The sequence below is a fragment of the Eschrichtius robustus genome, chromosome 4, assembly GCF_028021215.1.
Source record: "Eschrichtius robustus isolate mEscRob2 chromosome 4, mEscRob2.pri, whole genome shotgun sequence".
NCBI lineage: Eukaryota > Metazoa > Chordata > Mammalia > Artiodactyla > Eschrichtiidae > Eschrichtius > Eschrichtius robustus.
The window spans coordinates 149,130,477-149,152,624 of NC_090827.1; the positions used below are offsets into that span (position 1 = coordinate 149,130,477).

General features: G+C 53.9%; 2 protein-coding genes across 2 annotated transcripts in view; both read right to left on the reverse strand.

The window, feature by feature from the left end:
* AFAP1 (actin filament associated protein 1) overlaps positions 1-2,332 on the reverse strand; it is a 151,713-nt gene extending 149,381 nt beyond the window's left edge. The window contains exon 1 of the mRNA XM_068543488.1: positions 2,141-2,332. The gene's annotated coding sequence lies outside the window, so the exon portion shown is untranslated. The remainder of the gene's footprint in view (positions 1-2,140) is intronic.
* A 16,531-nt stretch (positions 2,333-18,863) lies between these two features.
* ABLIM2 (actin binding LIM protein family member 2) overlaps positions 18,864-22,148 on the reverse strand; it is a 101,849-nt gene continuing 98,564 nt past the window's right edge. The window contains exon 18 of the mRNA XM_068542349.1: positions 18,864-20,607. Coding sequence (XP_068398450.1) covers positions 20,494-20,607 — 114 coding nt within the window. The 3' untranslated portion in view covers positions 18,864-20,493. The remainder of the gene's footprint in view (positions 20,608-22,148) is intronic.

The window sequence follows — 22,148 nt, forward strand, 5'->3', positions numbered from 1 at the left end:
GGCATGAGGACGTCAGGGAAGACTTCAGAAAGAAGTCACCTAAACTGAGACTGTAAGAATGGGTGAAGGCCTGGAGCTGGGCGTAGGGCAGATGGAAGAGAGAGGGCAGAGAAGGCAGAGGGAAGGGCCTGCAGGCTGTCTGGACTTCATAACAGCGACAGCTGCAGTTAGGACCGCATTTTCATCTTGCATTCCTGTTATTTATACACCATCTTGTTCACAAAGAATTTCCATTTGGACATTAGAGCTACTTGTGCCTATAGCTCAGTCTCCTGTCTTGGACCAGAACACTCTGAAAAGGAAAAGACTTTTCAGAGTCTTGTTAGACTTGCAAGACTAACAAGGCTTGTTAGACTTTGCGATCCCCAGGGAAAAGAATCATCCCTGGAACATAATAGGTGTTTTCGTAAGTTTGATAAAAGGGTAAATGAATGACCCCAGTTTATTTAAGTGGCTGAGAGATACACAGCCTGCAGGGTAGTATCAGATCTTGCCATCAGGCTGAAATCCAAGTCTCCGGATCCACAACCTCACCCCCGCTATTCCTTCTGTAAACCTGACCTCTAACTGTAACTGCCTTGGCCTCATTCCGTGGGTGTGGATTCCCCTCCTTCAAACGCACTTTCCAGCCCGCCAAATTCTTGGGAAAGTTTCCTCCACTCTCCAGGCGCTGAGAGAGCTGCAAAGTTAAATCTGGCTTTCCAGACCTTTTTTTTTTTTTTTTTCTTCCCAATCCTAACGGAAGAAATCAAGAAGCGCCGGGCAGAGGGACCAGGCTCCCTCCAATCAGAGCCGGCTCCCGCCGGGCCGGCCGAGCCTCGCGCCTGAGCAGGAAACGCGGCGGCCTGACTCGCGGTCCCCAGGCGCGGTGACAGCCCCGCGCTCCCCGGGGACCGGGCCGGGGAGAGGAGCGAGTTCCCGGGGAAGTGCAGCCGCTTCTGCTCAAGTGGCAAATAAGGCAATAAATAAAACAGCGGGTCAGCTGTCAGACGCAGGCCATCTGCGTGCCCCACGCACAGCCGGCTACAGCCCGACGGGCGCCACTACCCGCACAAGGACCTCCCGAAACACATGGAACCCCCAACACACACCTACGCACGCGCGCGCGCACACGCACACTGCTGGGGGACAGAGGGGAGCCTGCCCCCGGTACTGATCACACCCCGACAAGCCGCGGGGGGAGGGGACGGGGCACAGCCCTCCCGCTCGCAGGGTGGCCAGGACACCGCGCGCGCGGGTCCACGCAGAGCCACCCTCAGTGACACACAAACAGTGAACCAGTCATGGGGGTGGGGAGCGAGAAAAAGCCCCCACTCTCAGAGTGCCCAGGATCCCTACGATCGAGGGTCCACGCGGTCACCCTCAAGCAGACACAGCGAACCAGTCACACCAGGGGGGAAGGGGAGGGGGGACAGAGACAGTCTCCCACTCTCAGGATGTCCGGGATCCCCACGCGCGAGGGCCCACGCAGAGCTACCTTCGGAGACACAGCGAACCAGCCACTCCGAGTGAGTGGGGACCGAGACAGTCCCCCACCCTCAGGATCACCAGGACCCCGCGCGGGGCGTCACGCGCGAATCCACGCGGAGTCGCGGTGCCCCCGCGGTGCCACCCCGAGGCCGAGACCATGCCCGGCGCCCGGACGCGCGACGGCCCGGTCAGTCCCCCTCTGCGTCCCCGTCCCACAGGCGCTCAAGGGCGGCGGCCGCCAACTCGGGCAGCGACCTCGCGGCGCCCCTCTCGGACCTGCCACACCCGGCGGGGACCCCAGCCCGGCCCAGGACCCCTGCCGCCTGGGACCCCAGTCCAGCCCCGGGACCTCCGCCCGGCCGGGAACCTCGTCCGGCTCGCGGACCTCGGTCCTCTCGGGGACCCCCGCCCGGCCTGGGACCCCTGCCGCCTGAGTCCCCCGCCCGGCCTGGGACCCGCGCCCGACCCGAGACCCCTGTCCGGCCCAGAACCTCGCCCGGCTACGGGACCCCTGCCTCCCGAGGACTCCCCCGCCCGGCTGGGACCCCTGCCGCCTGGGACCCCGTCCGGGCACGGGACCTCCGCCCGGCCGTGGGACCCTCTCCCAGCCCCGGAACCCATGTCCGCCGGGGACCCCCGCCCGGCCCGGCCCCGCCGCCCGCCGCCTCACCTCAGGCCGCCTCCCGGGCAGCGCTCACTCCTTGCCGGAGGTGCACTGGCCGAGCGAGACGGAGCCGAGCAGCCCGCAGAGCCGGAGTCGCCGCAACAATGGAGCCCCGGGGCGGGGCCGCCTCGCAGCCGTCTCAGCCCGTGTCGCGCTCAGGCTCGGGCTCCGTCTCTCACTCTGCGCGGAGCAGCTGCCGGCGAGAGGTTGCAACTGGGCTGGGCCAACGCGCAGGCGCACTCGCCCCGCCCGCGCCCCTCCGCCCCGCCCCCGGCGGCGCCCGGCGCTCGGGGCCCGCCCCCCAACCAATGGAGAGGGAGCTGCGCGCAGGGGGCGGGGCCTGGAGAAACAAAGGGAGGTGGGGCGGGGCCGTTCCAGGGCTGGGCTGCTGGGTCCCGCGGGGGCCGGACCCAGAGCGACCGGATCCGCGGACCAACCCGGTCCGACCCGGGGAGGCCGGGCGTAAAGTCCGCTTGGAATCCGCTCAGCAAGCCGTGCTCATCCCAAACCCGGAACTCAAGTTTATCGGATTGGCCTGCTTTACAGAAAGGGAAACTGAGGCCGAAGGAGCGAGACCACCTGCCCCCCACGTCACAAAGTCCCATTCACTCGTTCATCTTTTATTCATTCAACAAACATTTTCGCAGCCCGTAAGGTGTACGGTCGGAGTGGAGTAGAGGCAAACTTGGCCCTCCCTTAAGGAGCTCCGTCAGGCAGGACCAGAGATTTCTCGGAGTTACTTTAACCCAGGATAAAGGAGTGCAGAGCAGAGCTCTCCCTTTCCTACCTCAAAGCTTTTGTGGCTACGCTGTTCCCCATCTGCAATGCTCCCCTCTCCCCACCTGTCACCCCCCATATATCCAAGTACCAATCATCCATAAAACCTTTGTCCTCTCCGTCTTTGATCTTTGGGCGTCGTGTGACCCCGCATTCCCTGTTTTCCTCCCTATCACTAGCGGCTCCTCAGGGAGTCTCCGGGATACACCCCTTCTCTGCCCAACCTCTCGGTGCTGGGGTGTTAGGGTGGCCCATGGCTCGGGCATGGACCCTCCTACCGAGAATCTCAGGCTCTCCCAGGCTTTCAACCATCCACAGACTGTGGTGACCGCCTGCTCTGTATTTCCAGCCCTGACCTCCCCTGCATCCGCAGCTGGACGCCCAGGAGGCATCTCAAACGTCTCACCATCAAAACAAAGTGCTTTATTCAATGCCCCCCACCTGCTCCTCCACGTTCTTCTTTCTCAGTAAATGGCCTCTCCATCCGCCCAGGTGCTCAGCTTGAAACCTGAAATCCTCCTGGAATGCGTTCTTCCCCTCCCCCCTCCCCCCCCCCCACCACCGCCAGGCCTGCCTTCTCTGCATCCCCACGCATCCGTGGCCACCTTAGTTACAGCACTAGCTGGAGCTTTCCATCTGAGTGGTTTCCTCTCACCCCCAGTGAAGTGTGACCTCTCTAGGACAAGGCAGGGGTCTGACTGAGTCATTTCTCGTGCAGAACAGAGCCCGGCACCCTGAAGGCACTCAGGGTTGCTGGTAGAAGGAATGGATGCATGGATAAGGTCTTGACAGTGACTGGGGCAGACCCTATCCCCATCTCCCTACACACACACACACTCACATGCACACCACTGAAAGCCCAGTTTCCAGTCTGATTTGCCAAATTCCTCCCTGGAGATAAGAAACTTCCCTATGCCTCTTCAGCCAGGCCCCATGTTTGGCGGATGTACTCAGAGATCAGGAACAAAAAATCTCAGGAAGGAAAGTAGTTACTGCAAAGGACAGCACCGGGTCCCAGACCTCTTTGCTCATGCTGCCCTCTGCCTGACACACTTTTCTCCCTCTACCTAGCCAACTCCCACTGACCCTTCAGTGTCTCACCTTCAGTGTCAATTTCCCCAGGAAGGCTTTGTAGCCACCTCCGCGCCAAGTACAACCATGGCAGACACACCCTGAGGTGACCCCCAGTGAGTCACACCCTTGTATGATCTCCCCGTCTTGGGTGCAGGCAGAACCTGTGACAGCTTCTGGCCAATACAGGTGACAGGGGTGATGAATTGTCACTCTCTGGGTCACATTACATTACATAAGAATTCGTCTTAAAGGGTACAAATGAACTTATCTACAAAACAGAAATAGAGTTACAAATGTAGAAAGCAAACTATGGTTACCAGGGGTAAGGGGGGAGGGATAAACTGAGAGATTGAGATTGACATATATACTCTACTATGTATAAAAAAGATAACTAATAAGTACCTTCTGTATAGCACAGGGAACTCTACTCAGTACTCTGTAATGACCTATTTGGGGAAAGAAGCTAAAAAAAAGAGTTGATAAGTGTGTATGTACAACTGATTCACTTTGCTGTACAGCAGAAACTAACACAACATTGGAAATCAACTATATTCCAATAAAAGTTAATTTGAAAAAAAGAATTTGTCTCAGACTATAAGGAGAGGTTCTACTTACAGGCTTTGGAGAAGTCGCCTGTGGATGGTTGTAGGACCTGAGTATCGCCTCCAGGTGACAGCCAGCAAAGAGCTGGGCCCCTGGTCAGGCAGGCCTGCAGAAGTGACTTCTGGAACCAACCTGAAGGAGCTTGGCAGGACTCTTCCCCAGTCAAGCCTCCAGGTGAGGATGCAGCCCAGACAAAACACTGAGTGAGCCCTGAGCAGAGGATCCAGCTAACATGGGCTAAACTCCAACCCGCAGAAACTGAATTAAGAAATGTGTGTTACATTAAGCTGCTGTATTTGTGGTTATTTGTTATGAAACAATAAAAAACTAATACTAGGTCCCCTCCCCCATACAAATACTCATAGCCCCCTGTACTTCTTTCTGGCATTCATCACAATTCTACTAATTTGTTTAGCATCGCTCTCTTGCCACCAGCATGAAAGCCCCATGAGAACAGAAATGGAGTGTGTCTTGCTCATCACTGTGCTTCAAATGCCCTCACAGTTTTCTTCTAAGGCGATTGGTCAAAGGTAGACCAATCTATCAGTGGGTTGGCTGACCCTACTGTCCTTCCCAGCCCCCTTTTCCCTGGGCATATTCCATTAGAGACACTCGAATAGTTTACTGCCTTCCTAACCTCCCTTATAGCCCAAGGTGGCTGTGTGTTATTGTCCTGGCCAGTGAGACACAGGGGAAGTTGGCAGAAATGTTTCCAGCAGTGGTGTCCTGGGGCCAATGTGGACCAGACCATGAGAGCCAATTGCTCATTGTTTAGGAATTTTGCAAGTCAGTTGTTAAACCCAATCATTACTCAAAAATTAAATTATATAAACTTACAATGAGAATCATATTAAAAGCAAAGATAATAAATACTGAAAATTCCTCCCTTCCTCATTATTTCACTGCAGTTTACAATGATCTATGCCACTGAGGATTTTACATCTATCGTAACTGTACGATAGAAATAGTATATAACGGTGTGCTACAGCCATCTCTTCCCATACCTGCAGCTAGCAATGTCATGTTGGTAGCTTGAAATCAGATGTGGTAGGAGAATTTATACCACAGAAATTGGTAATTGCTACAAATCAGGACTTTCTTCCTTCCTTCCATCCCCTAGAATGCCAGTAATTGAAGATTTACCAGCACATCTTCTAGGGAAGATTTTTCTCCCCCAGGAAAGGAATAGATACAGCTTTTTCTAAGCAGCAGGGATTAGTACCTTGAACACACATGTGATGTCTGGAGCTGTAGCAGCCATCTCACAACGACAAGCAAAAGTCAGAATCAGAGAGATTCTGACTCTTCTACCCCTGAGCCACTGAATCAGGACCAGGAATCATCTACCTCCAGATTCTCTATTAGGTGGGAAAAACAAAAACCTTATTGATGTAAGCCACTGTTAGTCAATGTTTGTGTTACTTACAGAATTCCTAACTGAAGTGTGTAGACATTCAAGAAATGTTTGTCAAATTAATAAACTCAGCCTGACCATCCTTCCTCATCAGTGGTCATCCTGTTAGGGCTTATGTCCGCTAACAAGAAACTCACCACCCATTAAACCAGTCAGGATATGATTGCACAACTCTGACTAGTAGAAAGTTTTTCCCTATATAAAACTGAAATTTGGGGACCTCTTGAACCTCAGAAAATAAGTCCAATCCCTCTTTGCCACCACAGCCCTTCTGATGTAAAGAGAGTGTTCATTTGATGGGAAAATAAATCAAGGTTTATTGATCCAAGAGCTGGGCCAACACTCTTTGTAGAAGTTCCTGACCTAGTTTGATACTGTGAATGGCTATGAGGTAGGGTTAGTGACCAGAGATCTCTTCCAGATTCTTCCAGTAACACATCTCTTGAGGGAGAAAATTAAATACAAACTATTTATATCACAAGGTAAGGTGCATTTCCATGACACCTTTGATGCAGTCTTCCTAGATTCCGGAGCCTAGAGGGAGCAAAGATCATCTATGGCAACTGGGCACCTGTGGGAAATCCAAGCCCAGGTTAGGATGTGATGTGAGTTCACCAAGGCACTGAAAGCCCACAGGGCTGCCGCACTGGTCATGTATCGCTACATAACATGTTACCCCAAAACCTAGAGGCTTAAAACAACTTATAAGTATTATCTCACAGTTTTAGTGGGTCAGCAATCTAGCACAGCTCAACTGGGTGCCTCTGGTTCAAGGTCTCTGACAAGGTTGCAACCAAGCTGTTGGCTGGGGCCACGGTCTGATGTGAAGGTTTGACTGGGGGACGGATCTGTTTCCAAGTCACTCATATGGCTTCTTGCAGGCCACATTCCTCACAAGATGTGAAACCTATGCAGGGCCACTCGCAACACAGCAGCTGACTTTCCCCAGAGCACCTGAGATGGAAGCTACACAGGTTACCGGAAGTTACTATCAACTTCACTGTGTTCAATCAGAAGCAAGTCAGAAGGTCCAGGCCACACTCAATGGGAGGGGACCACACGAGGGTGGGAACACCAGGAAGCAGGGATCACTGGGGGGTCTTCTCAGAGGCTGCCTACCAAGCTGCTGAAAACTCATGATTAAAATAAAATCTTAGGACTTCCCTGGCAATCTGGTGGTTAACACTCTATGCTTCCACGGCAGGGTGCACAGGTTCGATCCCTGGTCAGGGAACTAAGATCCCACATGCCACGTGGTGGAAAATAAAATAAAATAATAAAATGAAATGAAATGAAATAAAATAAAATAAAATCTTAAAAGCAGACATAGAAAACAAACACCATATTCTGGGGAATAACAGTAAGACTTACAGATAACTTCTTACCCAAAATAATGGAAGTCAAAAGACAATGGGATAACAGTCTCATAATATTGAAAGAAAAAACAAAAACAAAACAAAACTGTTAATCCGTCTCCTCCAAAAGCTACAACCACTTACATGCACTGTTTTCTGTCTCCTTCATGCACATGGTATGATAGGAAAAGAGCCACTTCCTAGCTGGCCCTAAGCATGTCATTCTCCTGCTCTGCTTGGTGCCTTTGCAAACACTGGCCCATCAAATTATGCTGGTGGCTTGGTGTTTGGAGAAATCATAAGTTTGAGAGTAATAACAACCATCTCTTGAAACCCAGCTCTAACGTCTGTATGACCTTGGCAAGTCTCTTAGCTTCTCTGAGTCTCAGTAGCCACAACAGTCAAATATGCATGATACCTACCATGCTGGATTTTTCTGAGAATTAAATGAGATCATATATGTAAATTGCCTGGCACCTAGTAAGCACCTTATAGATGTAAGTTCCTTTCCAGCTCAAGCTCTGACCTGGCAAACTGCTACTCATTCTTCAAGACCCAGCTAAATGTCATCGCCTCTGTGAAGCTGCCTCCACTCTCCAGGAAGGCCTCCTTGCCTCTACCATGATCTCACTGCTGCTTGAACAACCTGCCCTATATTATTACATTTAACACCCTGCACCGTCATGGTCTGTTTCCAGATCTGTCTCTCCCATGTAACAGCAAGCTCCTCCAGGGCAGGGTGTGTCTGATTCATACTTATCTCCTTGGTACCCACAAGGCACCTGGCTCCATTGTATGTGCTTGATGGACATTTGTTATTTGATTGGAGCAATTTAGGGTTAAAACGTGTTGTCCAGACCTTGTGCTTATGCTGAGCCTATTTCCGACACAAACCAAGCAGTGTCTCAGCCTTCCTTTCCTCCTTCCTTCCCTGTCACTATGGAAGAAGGGACTTCCCCTCCCCCAGGACTGACCACCCTGTATCAAAAACACCCTCTCTTGTCACTCTCTCCCTTTATCCTGTTTGTTTCTTCCTTAGTATTTATCCTCTCCTGACACACGTATTGTCTGTCTGCTCTTCCCACCCCAGATAGAAGGTAAGCTCCAGATTTTTATCTATCCTGTTCACTGTTGTATCTTGAGATCCCAAAAGAGTGCCTGGCACATAGTAGGCACTCAATAATTGCTGAATTAGTTAGTTAATGTCATAAGGTTGAGGAGGTTCAAATCATTTCCAGTCTGCCTGGCAGGCATGTGCTCCCAATTCATACTGGTTTCTCTTCCTCTTCTCACTTCCTCTCTCCCTCCATCACTCCCCTGCCTCTTTCCCGTTGGTATTTTTATGCTCAGGTCTCTCCCATTAAAAGAATAACACATCCTCTACACCATCATCCATGCCAACAGGCCCTCCCTCTGCCTCACCCTTCACCCTTCCAGCCACTGCCCGAGCCTCTCCCCCATTCGGACTCAGATGTGTATTCCCAAGGTGCCTCCTGTACCTCCCCCCCAAACCTCAGTACACTCTGTCTGCTGTTCACCTCCTCCACCTCACATGACTCTCCTTGCCAAGGTCATCAACGAACTCGCTGGGAGTAAACCCAAAGGATGCACTTGGGTCCTACCGGACTGCCCTCACCTCGCCATTCGCTCTCTGAGTCCCTCCCTCCTTGGACCCCCTTTCTTCCCTTGAGCTCGGTCATACCACACCCTCCTGGTTCTCTGCCCACGTCTTGCTGCCCCTCCTTACTCTCCTTTGTACTCTGTTCTTCTCCACCAAACTCTGCTCACTCGGCACCATGTCCCGGGACGGTCTCCCGCAAGCCTGTGACTCTGTTCATCCCTCGCAGACATCCGTGAGGATATTCGAGACATCCGCTGAGCCTCATGGCCAGCTTTCTCCTGAGCACCTCCCCCTGGAGGTGGGTACCTCATGTGTGACATGCAATAGACAGGACTGTCTTCTTGGACGCACCCCAAACCTGCTGTCCCCCCCCACTTCCTCGCCCCTCCACCATCTCTCCCATTGCCACGTGGGAAAGCAGGGTCCAGTCTGCACTCCTCCCGGCCCCTCATCCTCCAGCCCAATCAGCAGGTCCTGCTGAATCTCCTTCTGGAACCCATATCCTCCACCCCAGCCTCCCTGCCTCGACCTCCTCTCAAGCTGCATCTCTCCCCAACATCATGGCAAAAGTATCCCTATCAGTCTCTCTGCCTCAAGGCCTGGCCCCTCCAACCTCTTCTCCTGGGAGCTGCCCAAGGCAAAGGAAGGGGGCGGAGATAGTGCTTTAAGAGCAAACCTCAAAATTCCTTTCCCAGAGAAAAGCACATATATTTGTATGGGAAGCCACCCTGAAGGTTAGCTTTGATTATAAAGACCCACTGGTCATCAGTGGAGGGGCTGAGGCAGAGAAACAAAGAGAGCTAAACTGCTCTGGACAAGAACGGATGGGCAGCTGCATTTGGGAGCACCCAGGAGCACCCCCAGAGAAGGGGAAATGAAGACGGCAGAGGGGTGAGGACAGCCGGGAGAGAAGAGGAAAGGGGCCGTAGTGGGAAGCTGGTTGTTGGGAAAAGTCTAGTGGCAGCTACAGCCTGGGACTTTTTTTTTTTTTTTAACTTTCCATTTTATATTGGAGTACAGTTGATTAATAATGCTGTGTTAGTTTCAGGTGTACAACAAAGTGATTCAGTTATACATATACATGTATCTATTCTTTTTCAAATTCTTTTCCCATTCAGGTTGTTACAGAATATTGAGCAGAGTTCCCTGTGCTGTACAGTAGGTCCTTGTTGGTTATCCATTTTAAATATAGCAGTGTGTACATGTTGAACCCAAACTCCCTAACTATCCCTCCCCTCCCACCCTTCCCCCCTCGATAACCAGAATTTCCTTCTCTAAGTCTGTGAGTCTGTTTCTGTTTTGTAAATAAGTTCATTTGTATCATTATTTTTAGATCCTGCATATAAGCGATATCATACAATATTTCCCTTTCTCTGTCTGACTTACTTCACTCAGTATGACAATCTCTAGGTCCATCCACGTTGCTGCAAATGGCATTATTTCATTCTTTTTAATGGCTGAGTATTGTATATATGTACCACATCTTCTTGATCCATTCTATTGATGGACATTTAGGTTGCTTCCATGCCTTGGCTAATGAAAACAGATGAACATTGGGGTGCATGTATCCTTTTGGACCATGTTCTTCTCTGGGTATATGCCCAGGAGTGGGATTGCAGGATCATATGGTAGCTCTATTGTTAGTTTCTTAAGGAACCTCCACACTGTTCTCCACAGTCAGCCTGGGACTTTTTAAACAGGGATGTCCAGAGGCCAGTCCTTTGCCCAGCACCTCCACTAACCCCAGGTTGCAGCGTGACGCTCATCCCTTGGCCTCTCTCGCTGTCCTTCCGCGGAAGTCTAGCCTTGTGTGGGCAGAATTGGGGTGGGAGGAGGTCTTGGTCCATAAAGCAGGGGCTGGTCCCTGTCTGCATCAGCTTGGAGTCCAGAGAAGGAGCTGGTACAGAAGGGGAGAGACCTGCTAAATCTCTCAGTATTCTCACCACATTGTCCAGAACCTTACATGCTTTTACCCAGCAAGTGGATTAAGCCACTTCAACCAAAGCCACCAAGCTGTATTTTACTATTTAAAAAAGTTTAAGTCACAGGTTGGTACATACATAGATTTCTGACAAGCCAGCCTACCAGTGACAAAATAAAGGTATGGGTGCCCTTGTCCCCCAAACCCTAAATGTATCCCCATATGGGACTGACTGGTCTCCAAGGTCCTCTACACCACCAACATCACTCTGCTCTGGACTGGGATGAATGTGATTGATTGAATGTGAACCCATTGGTGCACGCGTGCATTCATTCAATGTTCATCTTCCGGCGGTGGTAAGTTGTGCATCTGTACACAAGAAAATGATTCACACAGAAACTTGTGCCAATAAGTAGTTTTCCCTTGGGACTCTTTATCGAAAAAAATAAGCGCATAACAGGCCTCATTCAAAGTTGCTGAATTTGAGCCTTGTGTGCGGGAGGTAGGGAAGGAGGAGGGTTAGAGCTCGGTGGTCCTGGGCTGGAATCCCAGCACCCCTGCTAAGCAGCCATATGACTGTAGATAAGTCACCTAATGTTTCTGAGCCTCAGTCTGCTCATTTGTAAAATGGGTGCTTGTTAAGCTAGATGATAAGGTATGTAACACTCCTAGCCCCATGCCTGACATGCAATTCGTTCTCCCACACGGCAGTTACAGAGGATACAGACATGGGCTTTGGTCTGAATCCCAGTCTGCCAATTACTAGCTGTGTGCTCTTGGGCCATTTATCTAACTTCTCTGAGCCTCAGTTTCCTCAGTTGTAAAATGGAGATACTACTACCTAGTTTACCAAGCTTCCTGTGGGCACTTCGGAAGGATCCATCATGAGATGCGGAAAGTGTTTTCTGTAGGCTAGAGAGAGAAAGAGCTCCGTGTGTTAGCGTGCCTGGGATCAGCAGTGGGGGTGAGGCCACGGTGCAGCGCCCCTGCCCTACTGCAACAGCAGCGGTGCCAATCAATCACCCACGCTCCCTCCGTGGCCCTGCACGGTTATGCCAGATGGCTCTGCTTACACCTGGGAAGGCCAGAGCACTAGGCTGGCTGTAAGAGTACACCTTTCTTTCCCGGCCCCCTGGCAGGGGTGGCCTGATGGAAGACAGGCGTCCCCAGAAGTAGCCCCAGAAACCAGAACTCCGTACAAATGGTTTAAGTATGGAGGAGGGAAGGGCCGGGGAAGGTAAGGAAGGTGCCAAGGGAGGCGTGTCCAGGGGCAGGTGGCCGCTGTGGGCAGTGGGAACTCAAGCCCAGTGTGGACAACCTCCGAGATGTCCCACCCATGGCGGAGGGTCTGGGGAGCCTCACTGGTTAAGGGCTGCCCCGGAGGTGGGTTAACTCCCTGGGACTCCAGGCCTGCCCTTCACGTAGGCTGAGCAGAGCCCAAGGCCAGAGGTGCAGATGCTCTCATAGGAGCCTCCAGGTGATCCACGGATCCTGTGGGCCCCAGGCCTCCAGGCAGGGCCCAGCAGAGTCTCCCTAGCAGGGTTCACAGGTCATCATGAGCCGAGGTGGAAAGTATCCCGGGCACAGCCAGGCTACTGTGGAGCCCAGGGCAGGGAGGGCCCCAAACCCCAGATATACTGTGCAGCTCCTGGAGGCTCCAGGCAGCTTCCGGTCCTAAGCCTTTGCTGTGCTGTGTCCTCGGCCTAGAATGCCTCTTCCACCCATCCTCACTCCGGCCTTCACTGGCTGACCCTTGCTCACCCCTCTGAACTCAGCTGTAGCGGGGCTGGGTGTAGGAAGCCTTCCCAGATGCCCGCCCCGCTCCCAGTTAGGGTCCTTCCCATACCCCCACCTTCCATCACAGCACTTCTACCTGTGCTGCTGTTGCCTGTTCCTGTGACCCTTGTACCGGTCAGTCAGGCTGCATAACAAAATACCCAGACAGGGACTTAAACAACATTATCTTATTTCTCATCGTTCTGGAAGCTGGGAAGTCCGAGATCACGATGCCGGCAGATTCAGTTCCTGGACAGAGTTCTCTTCCTGGCTTGTAGATGGCTACCTTCTCCTGTGTCCTCCCATGGCCTTTTTCTAGGGCCTGTGCAAGAAAACTTTCTTCCTCTTCTTATAAGGCACTGACCCTATTGGATTAGGGCTGCACCCTTATGACCTCATTTAACCTTAATTACCTCTTTACAGGCCCATCTCCAAATACAGTCATACTGGGGTTTAGGGTTTCAACATATTAATTTGGGTGCGTGTGTGTGAGACACAATTTAGTCCGTAGCACATCTCTTCCATGGGTTTGTGATCAGTTCTTGAGGTCAGGGACAGTATCTTCTTCATCTCTGTTTTGTCACGCCCAACTCAGTAATATTTGTACATAAACAGGGTTATCTGAATGGAAGGAAGAGTGGTAACAGTTTGGGGAGAGGGGTCATATCATGGAAGTCTTTGCAGAGAGGATGACGTCTCAGCTGGGTATTGAAGGATGAATAGGAGTTTGCTAGATGGGGCCAAGCAAAGAGCCCTTGCTAAGGGTGCCATGTTTGGGAGGGAGGTGAGAAGATGATGCTCAAGAAATAAGGCTGCCAGAACGGAAGAGTAAAGAAGAGTCTGGAGAGGGAATCAGTGGCCAGATGGTGCCCGTGAAGGAGTCGGATGACAGGCCACGGAGGTCCCTGCAGTGAGGTGTCCAGGCAGGAGGTGGCACAGTCAAGCCTGCACTACAGACCAATTGCTGTGGGCCCCTGAGCACAGTGTGGACTGGGGAATGACGTGGCACGTAAGTATCAGGACAGAGAGATTAGGGGCGTTGGAGGCGGGAAGCACGGGCAGGATGCGGCGCTTGCTCCTTGGAGCGCTCAGAAACGATGTGCAGCTGAGGAGGGTTCATGGTGCTCAGGCTGCAGACAGGAGAAAAGGAAGCCTCTATTATTCATGAAACCTGGTTCAGTAATAGCCCGGCAGCCTCTGGCGGTCACCAGGGAGGCACTGATCTCCTTTCTCATTTAATTTGTCAGAAGTGCTCTCACACTTGGGGACGTGCCCTCTCAGCCCGTGGGCTGGGAACTGGGCCAGATCCTGGATCGCGTAGCACAGGTGGATGACTTCCCCGATACCAGGGTTTCTTCCGCTCTTGAAGGTGGGGAAGGTGGAGGCCGGGGAGGGGGAGACAAGGGGCCAGGGGAACTGGCTTCTGGAATGATCCAGCTTTCACCTGTTTAGTAGACAGCTTTCCCTCTGGAGCGGCAGCCTGGGAGCTAAGAAAGACAATGGCAAGGGGTGGAGGTGATGTAGGGGAGGGGGGCCTGGACAGGAGCAGAAGGAAAGGGGGGGTGATGGCCTTGGAGGAGGGGGGGTAGGCGGGGGCAGTGGCAGTGGGAGGGGCAGCTGGGGCTCGGCCAGAAGGAGCCCACCCTCCACCTGCCGAAGACTGAGCAGCAGGGCACGCTCAGTGCCCTCGGGGCCGGGGCCGGCGGGCCGTCTAGGGATCCTCGTAAACTAAGGGTGGCTGGAAGTGACTTCCCTCTTGGCCTGGGACATCATCTTCCCCATCCAGGACACAGCTGGCCACCGCCCTCGCTGGCGCAGTGGAGAGTGTCCCTGACTGTCCACAAAGACGGAGGCTTCTCTGGATGGTGAGATGGAGGAGCTGCGGGCCTGGCCTGAGGGCGCCCTGCGCCCAAGCTCTGCCCAGGGATCTCGGAGCAGGCACCTGGGAGATAACGCCCCTTATCCAAATGCAGAGGGCGGGCTTTAGATCTTTTCTCTGACGTTCCCTGTGCCTCAGTTTCCTCATCTGCAAAGTGGGGATTATGGAAGGGTCCGCCTCATAGTATTATTGTGAGGACCTCAGGTGCTCAGAACAGGGCGGGACAGACAGTGAGATCTGTAAGTGGACGCTACAACGATTCACTTCTTCACCTCCCGCGGGAGCTGTGCCCAAGCCAGGTCCCAGGCCTGGGTTCTGGGGATGGGCCTGGAGGCCCTTCTCCCTCTGCTTCCCTGGGAAGGCGGGCTCACAGGCAGGCCCCCTCCTGGTGGTGCTGGCCGGTGAGGGTGCTTCTACCACCCCCTGTGCCACCAGGTGTCAGCCGGTGGGACCCTAGGTCCAGGTGCGGGTCGGGTAGGAAGTGGACCATTCTTGCAGACTTTTCTGAGCTAAAACACACTAAGCAACGTCTTCCAACTCAGCTGTTCCAGAAGCTCTGCATTGGCGTTTCGGAGTCCTGTGCATTAAGGAAACTGACACAGTCCCTGGTTCCTCGTCCATCTCCTGTTGGTTTTCAACTGGCTCAGAACTTAGAGCAGGGGTGGGTGGGCTTAAGGACAGCCCCAAGCCACCCCCAGGGCCACTCACGATGTCCTGCATGCTTGTGACGGGCCACTCCAGCTCCGTCTCCTTCCTGCTTCCCCCTCCTGCTCTCCTGACCAACTTCTCTCTGTGCCCCCTCTTTACCACATGGCCCCTGCTGGCTTGCGCTCCAGCTGGGTGTCCCCTGCTTTTGTCCACCCCCCGTTTGGCTCATGCACCTCATCGTCCAGCTCCCTGAGAGAGTGCTGACTGGGGGGACCATCTCCACGCAGAACGAAGCCTCTCGGGCTGGGGCTGGGGAGGAAATGCCCCACAGGGTAACCAGGGAGTCTGCTCTGCAGGGGTCTCAGGGGCCATTCGTGGTCTGGTTACCTGTGCTGGGGGCCGCAGGTCATGGGCAGGACATGGTGATTTGTGGGTAAAGTGCATTAAGGAGGGGGCGCGGAACACGGCAAAGCCTCGGAGGGACTGGGGTCCGTGTGGTGCTGGTGGTCAGCTGGGCACTGATGAATGAGGGCAGCTCACCTGCAGAGGATGGTGACCGGGGCAGCTGGGGGCCTCCTGACAATTCGTACAAAGAGCCACCGAAGGCACGGGGGATGAACATGGGGACAAGAAGGCCTCGGGGAGCCTGGGCTGTAGAGCTGGGAGTGCCCACCAATCGAGCGGGTCCTCTCCCCTTCTCAACACACAGGTGTCGTGCTTCCCAGATGCCTTTGCAGCTGGGTGGAGCCACGTGACTAACTCTGCCCAATGGGCCTGACTGGTGGTGACACGTGTCACTTCTGAGCCAAACCCTAGGATGGGCTGTGTGATTTGCCAGCCTCTCTTCCTCCTCACATTCAAAGCAGTGAATTCTGAAGCGTTGGGTTGAGATTTCAGTGGCTTAGAAGGCACAGCTACCCTGGGGAGAAGTGTCCAGAAAGGAGGCCTGTAGGCTGACATCTCCCTGCCCCATCAGTCTCGGGGCTCCTGACCAAGGCCCAGGCTGGGGCCAACTCGGGATGGTTGGTGCCGTTAGCAGACACCAAGGCTGGCGTGGAGAACGGGGCCGGACTTGGCTTGGGACTTTGGGGTGGGCAGCTCCTTAGAACCCAAGACAGCTGGGGCTCAGGTGGGGGTGTAAGCTCTGGGGGACACGGGCTGGCTGTGCATACCTCCAGCACCCGGGACAGTGCCAGGCACAGACGGGGGCTCAGCAAATGTACTCTAAATGACCCTACACACCAGGCACCAAACGGACACTCCACTAGCCAGAATGACAGGTCCCGAGCCTCCTGCAGCAGCCGGTCTTTCCGGTCAGGACACTGGGAGTTTCTAATCTTCCAGGTCTGCACTGTCTAATCGGCAGCTGCTAGTCACACGTGGCTACTTAAACTGACCTTTAAACTAATGAAAACTTAAAACTGAATTCCCTAGTCACACCTGTCACGTTTCAAATGCTAGTGGCTGTCATACTGGACAGTGTGGGTGCAGAAAGTTCTACTGGGCTGCGCTGCTCTAGAAGCACCGATACCAGGAGAAACTCTGGGCTCCCGTCCTGTTACCAAATATTCCAATGACGGGTCACAGAGCACTGTTATAAAACTGCCAGCCCTCTTGGAGGGAAAGCATCAGTAAACAGATAAGAAGAATGTGCTGGGGAACTATATTCAATATCCTGTGATAAACCGTAATGGAAAAGAATATGAAAAAGAATGTACACATGGGTATAACTGAATCATTTTGCTGCACAGCAGAAATTAACACCACATTGTAAATCAACTATACTTCAATAAAATAAATTTAAAAATTAAAAAAAAATTAAAAGAAGAGAGAAAATACAAGATGTCCCCAAATCAAAGTGAAACTGTGATTTGGGAAAAAAAGAAAAAAAGAAGAAGAATGTGCTGACACAGGGGCGGGCATTGGTGGGGAAATTCCTAGAGTCAGCAGAGGGGCCTGTCTGAGGTGGGAACTTCAGAGCCAAACCAAGAGGGGAGAGAGGGGCCCTGCCTGGAGAAGAAGCACGCCCCCAACTCCAGGAGGGAGGAGAGCGCGTGCAAAAGCTCAGGGCTTGTGCCGAAGGAAGGCAGCGTGGCTGTGACGTATGGGACAGAGGCCGATCCCATGTGGAGCAGGGAGAGGGGAGAGCGGGGGGTCATAGAAGGTGCTGTTGGGAGCTTGACATGATCCAACTGATGGTTGCAAAGCATCACTCTGGCTGTCTGTGAAAAATGACAGCTCCAGGAGGTGAGAGTGGGGACAGAAGGCTGATTGGGAAGCTGGGTTCACCCAGGTGAGAGGTGAGGGGGGAGGGAGTATGGTCAGGGTGACCACATGTCCAGTTTGCCTGGGACAGGCCAGGTGTATGCTGTGTCCCTGGGTCACTGGTAACGGTGCCACCATCCACTCTCAGGATGTTTTCTGATCTGGATAATTCCATGACAGTGTCTGCTGAGATGGAGAGATACAGAGAGATGCTTCAGGGTGGAATCAGGACCTCCAACAGGCCGTCCTTGGGGGTGAAGGAATGTGCTGGTTTCTGACTTGCAAACCTGGGTATACTAAAATGGGGCAGATTGTGTACATGTGGACAGGCTTCTGGGGCTTTATGAGAGTCATTAATGTCATTGGAATAAGATTAGAAACTGCTGTGGATTAAATGTGTCCCCCAAATCCGTATGCTGAAGCCCTAATCCCCAGTGTGCTGGATTAGGAGGGGGCCTTTGGAAGGTGATTAGGTTGTGAGGGTGGGCCCCTCACAAAGGGATTAGTGCCCTTTGAGAAGCTGAGTGAGATGAGAAGAGAGATGATCTCTCTCTGCCCTGTGAAGACACAGCTCACACATCTGTAAGCAGGAAGCAGGCTCTCACCAGAACCCAGTCGTGCCAGCACCTTGATCTTGGACTTCAGACTCCAGAACCAAGAGAAAGAAATCTTTGTTGTTTAAGCCCCCAGTCTATGGTTTTTGTTACAGCAGCCTGAGCAAACAAAGGTAGAGATTATAAAGCATTCCATCCCAGGATGACATCTGCCGACCTGCTGGGCCCTCCCTGGAGGGAGCCTGGCCTTCGTTCTCTTCCCTTCCTTAGCCATGTGCTCCAGCCATAACCAGCAACCCAAGTTTCCGGAACCTGGGAAGCTGCCTCTGGCTCAGTGTCCACTCCTGCTGTTCCCTCTACCTGGAACACCCTTCCCTTCCTTGGCCTCTGGGAACACCTCCTCATCTGTCAAGAATAAGTTTGGCAACACCTTCTCAGAAAGCCCGGCCCCCTGACCTCTGGGGTGTATATGGTGCCTCCTCTGGACCTTCTCCAAAGGGTCAGTCTTATTGTCATTGTCTGTTTGCTGGTCTGTCTCCCCAGCCTGACTGGGGGCAGGCATAAGCATCCCTCCCTTCAGCACCTGATGCCTAGCTGAGGGGCTCTAGAGCAAGCAGAGGGCCCCACCCTTAGGGGCTGCCTCTGAGAGCGCTGTCCCAGGGCGTTCCCGATGCCAACCCCGGGGCCGTCCTGCCCGGCTCTGTGCACGCTTCCGGGGCGACCACTTTCGGCAGACGCGCTCCCCAAGGACTGTCAGTAGAAGGGTGTCCATGCCTAGAAATGACGCGCCTTTATAAGAAGTGGCTTTTCACTTTCACAAGTTATAATACATCATCCTTTATTTTTCCAGGCTCCCCTAGTCCGACATGACGTTCGCTAGTGAGAAACTGGGAGTTTCCAGTGGCCTGGGCTCAGATCGCGAAGTGGAGGGAAGCATACTAGGTGCTGAGAACTCCCCTCCCTGGCCAAGCCGGGCTGGTGAGAAGCCAGGTGCGCAGAGGGACTGGCGTGTTACGGGGCCAAAAGGAAGCTGAGTGACGTTGACTCACGGATGGGAACATCCAGGACACACAGAAAGATGCAGCTTCACAAAGACGGGGAGGGGGACAGACTCTGGGGACAACTTTGCAGTGTTTCACAGGCCTCTCAACGCATTGACAAACATTCTGTGTCAGGCACCACGCTCTAGCCCACACCTAATCACAAGCAGGACGTCTTCCAGCGGGGGACCCGCCGGCCTCCTGCCGTGGATGCCCTGCTGACTTTGCGGATCTAGGCGGCACCTCCCATCCCGTCTCCCCGAGGGTCTGGCTGTCGGTCTCAGGACCCGGCAGGAGCACCCTTCCCTGGGGGTGTCTGTGTTTTATGGGGGAGAAGGCGGGAAGGTGGGACGCCCCTGGCCATGTCACCAAGAGGGCATGGAAATCCTTCATTCTGGGGCACTGGCCGTCAGGGGAGGATGTCTTCTCTCCAAGACTTGGAAAACGACAGCGAGAAAAACAGTGGTGGCTGTATTTTACGTGTACTTACAAACAGCATTATGGGGGGGGGCGGGGAGTGGGTCTGCCTTTCGGGGTACCTGTATGACACGTCAAAGAGCAAAAAAGCACAAAGAGAACAGACAAGGAGTCCTGTGTATTAGGAACACACCCAAAACCGGAAACCACACAGACGCGAACAGTGGAGAATCAGGCTGCAGGTGCTCCCCTTCAGCGGGACCATAGAATTAAACTCTTTATATATGTCGTCTTTAAGTAGGCTCTACTTTTTAATAAAATAAAAACTTCTGTGTTACTTTAAAGATATCATTTAGGCATCTAAGGGATGATCTGGAAGAAAAACGCTGTGCACGGAGGGCCCTGGCAGAAGCTGCCTGTTCAGACTGAAGTTCCTCCCTAAACACTGATTCATCACAAAGGCCGTAAAAACCGAGCCCCCATGCTTCTTGCAGCCCTGGGTGGCACTCCCCCTGCCTCGGGGGTGGGGGGCCCATGTGCCAGGCCGTGCCTCCTGAGGCTGAGCAGGTGAGGGGGGCCATGCCGTGCGCCCACCCACCCATGACCCTGTCAGCGCCTGTCATCGACAGGCCTCCTCAAATCTCCGGTCCCATAGCCTCTGTGGCCCCAGGGCCCAGCGTGGGGTGGGCACTGCCCAGAGGCCTGGGAGGTGGGCTGCACTTGTCTGTTCCCCCATCTCCGGGGCAGTGACTTGCAGCATCTCCCTGATGCAGGCAACAGCGGGAAAGGAATAGTGCGAAGCCAGGCGTCTGGGCCCTAAACTACGGGCGGGAGCGGTGCTGGCAGAAACGGGGGGGCTGCACCTGCTCTGGGACCTCCCCCCGCCCCCAGGCCCCAGCCCGGCCCTTCCAGGCGCCCACCGCCCACCGTGGACACAGAGAAGCCAAAGCCAAGTGCAAGAGGAGGGGTCTGGTGGTTCCCGCAGGCGTGCCCGTGGTCAGGGGTCTCGGCAGCGTCAAAACAGCAGGGCTTTCTTCTTGAGCTCGTTCCTCTTCCAGAGGGCCAGGCGGTCAAACTCTTCCATGCTCATCCCAAACACTTCCTGGAACTCCTCGGCCGACAAGTGTCTCTTCAGAAAAAAAGGAAAACCCAGAGGGGAGCAGTCAGCAACTTCGCCCCTTGAGGCGGGATCCGCAGCAAGGATGGGGTGGTCCCACTCAGCGCACCCGGGGCCCTCGGGCTCCCCACCTTCCCTCTGTATCCCCATCACTCTGCTTTGCAGCGGACAGAACCAAGCCCAGAGGAAAGAGATCTGGTTAGGGCCCCACGGTGACCAGCTGCAGAACCGGGGCCAGAGCCCTGACTCCTGACACCTACAGACACGTGTCCCACTGCAAAGTTTGAAAGCACACCCGGGAGAGGACTTCCTCCTGCCTGGAAGTGGCTGAGATTTCAGGATATTTGCATATGTGGGCACATTCATGATTTCATTTAATTTTCATGGCCGCCGTTTGAGAGCCAGAAGTGGGTGGTTTATTTCGCCCCCATTTCACAGATGAGGACGCTGAGGTGTGGAAGGCGAGCAAAGGAGCCTCAGTTCAAATCCTCCCTCTTCCCCACCTCTGCTGTGTGACCATGAGTGAGTTTTTTGTGTCTCTGAGCCCGATCCCGGGGGCACAATGGAGAGGCTGAGCAGCACGGTGTCAAGGGCACCTGCGCCAGCTAGCCTCTGGAGCCTCGGTCTACTCACCTGTAAATGGGGTCACCCTGGCAACCCCCCCAGAGCTGTGTGGGTGAGTGGGTCAGCGCAGGTGAGCTCTCAGGGCTGAGCCCGGCCACGGGCAGGGCCAGTGTGTGTTGGGCACGTTTGTTAGGATCCGAGATAGAGCAACCTCTGTGGATTTTCCCCCGATTGCCACCCGAATTCTAGACTGTTCCTTGCAGGTTTCTGCTCCCATCAACCCCACATCTGTCTTCCTCAGTAACTCCTTCTTGACCTTCGAGACCCGGCTCGGGTGGGCACGGCACCATCTCCCGGGGAGCTTCCCAGGGGGAGTGAGGCTGTCCCCCTCCTGCCTGGGAGGGCTGAGGGGAAGACGGAAAGGAGGTGGGGGACAGTCTGCAACGGGGGGGGCGGGGTCAGGTTCTGGCCCCAGAGGACCCGGTTCAAATCCCCCCTCTGGCCCCCATTTGAGAAGCGTGGCTTCCGTGTGGCCGTGTGGAAACCAGTCTGGCTGATCTTCCGTGTGCTTAGCAGGATCACCGCGCGACCCAGCAGATCCACTCGCAGGTGGATCCCAGAGGACCCAAACTCGCGCGGACACCTGCACACCCACGTTCACAGCGGCATCACCCACGAGGGCCGAGAGCGGAAACAACCCAACTGCCCATCGAAGGACAAATGGATAAACAAAATGAGCTCGATTCAGACTCGGGAACACGGTTCACCCACACAAAGTCGTGAAGCTCTGACGTTCGCTAAAACACGGACACGGCCGTTAGGCTGATCCCATTTATACGAAACGTCCAGGATGGGCAGATCCACAGGGCCCAAAACCAGAGTAGTCATTGCCGGGGTCTTGGGGAGGGAAAGGACCCGAGAATAGCTGGTCAACGGTACGGGGTTTCCTGCTGGGCTGATAAAAGTGTTCTGGAATTGGATACAGGTAG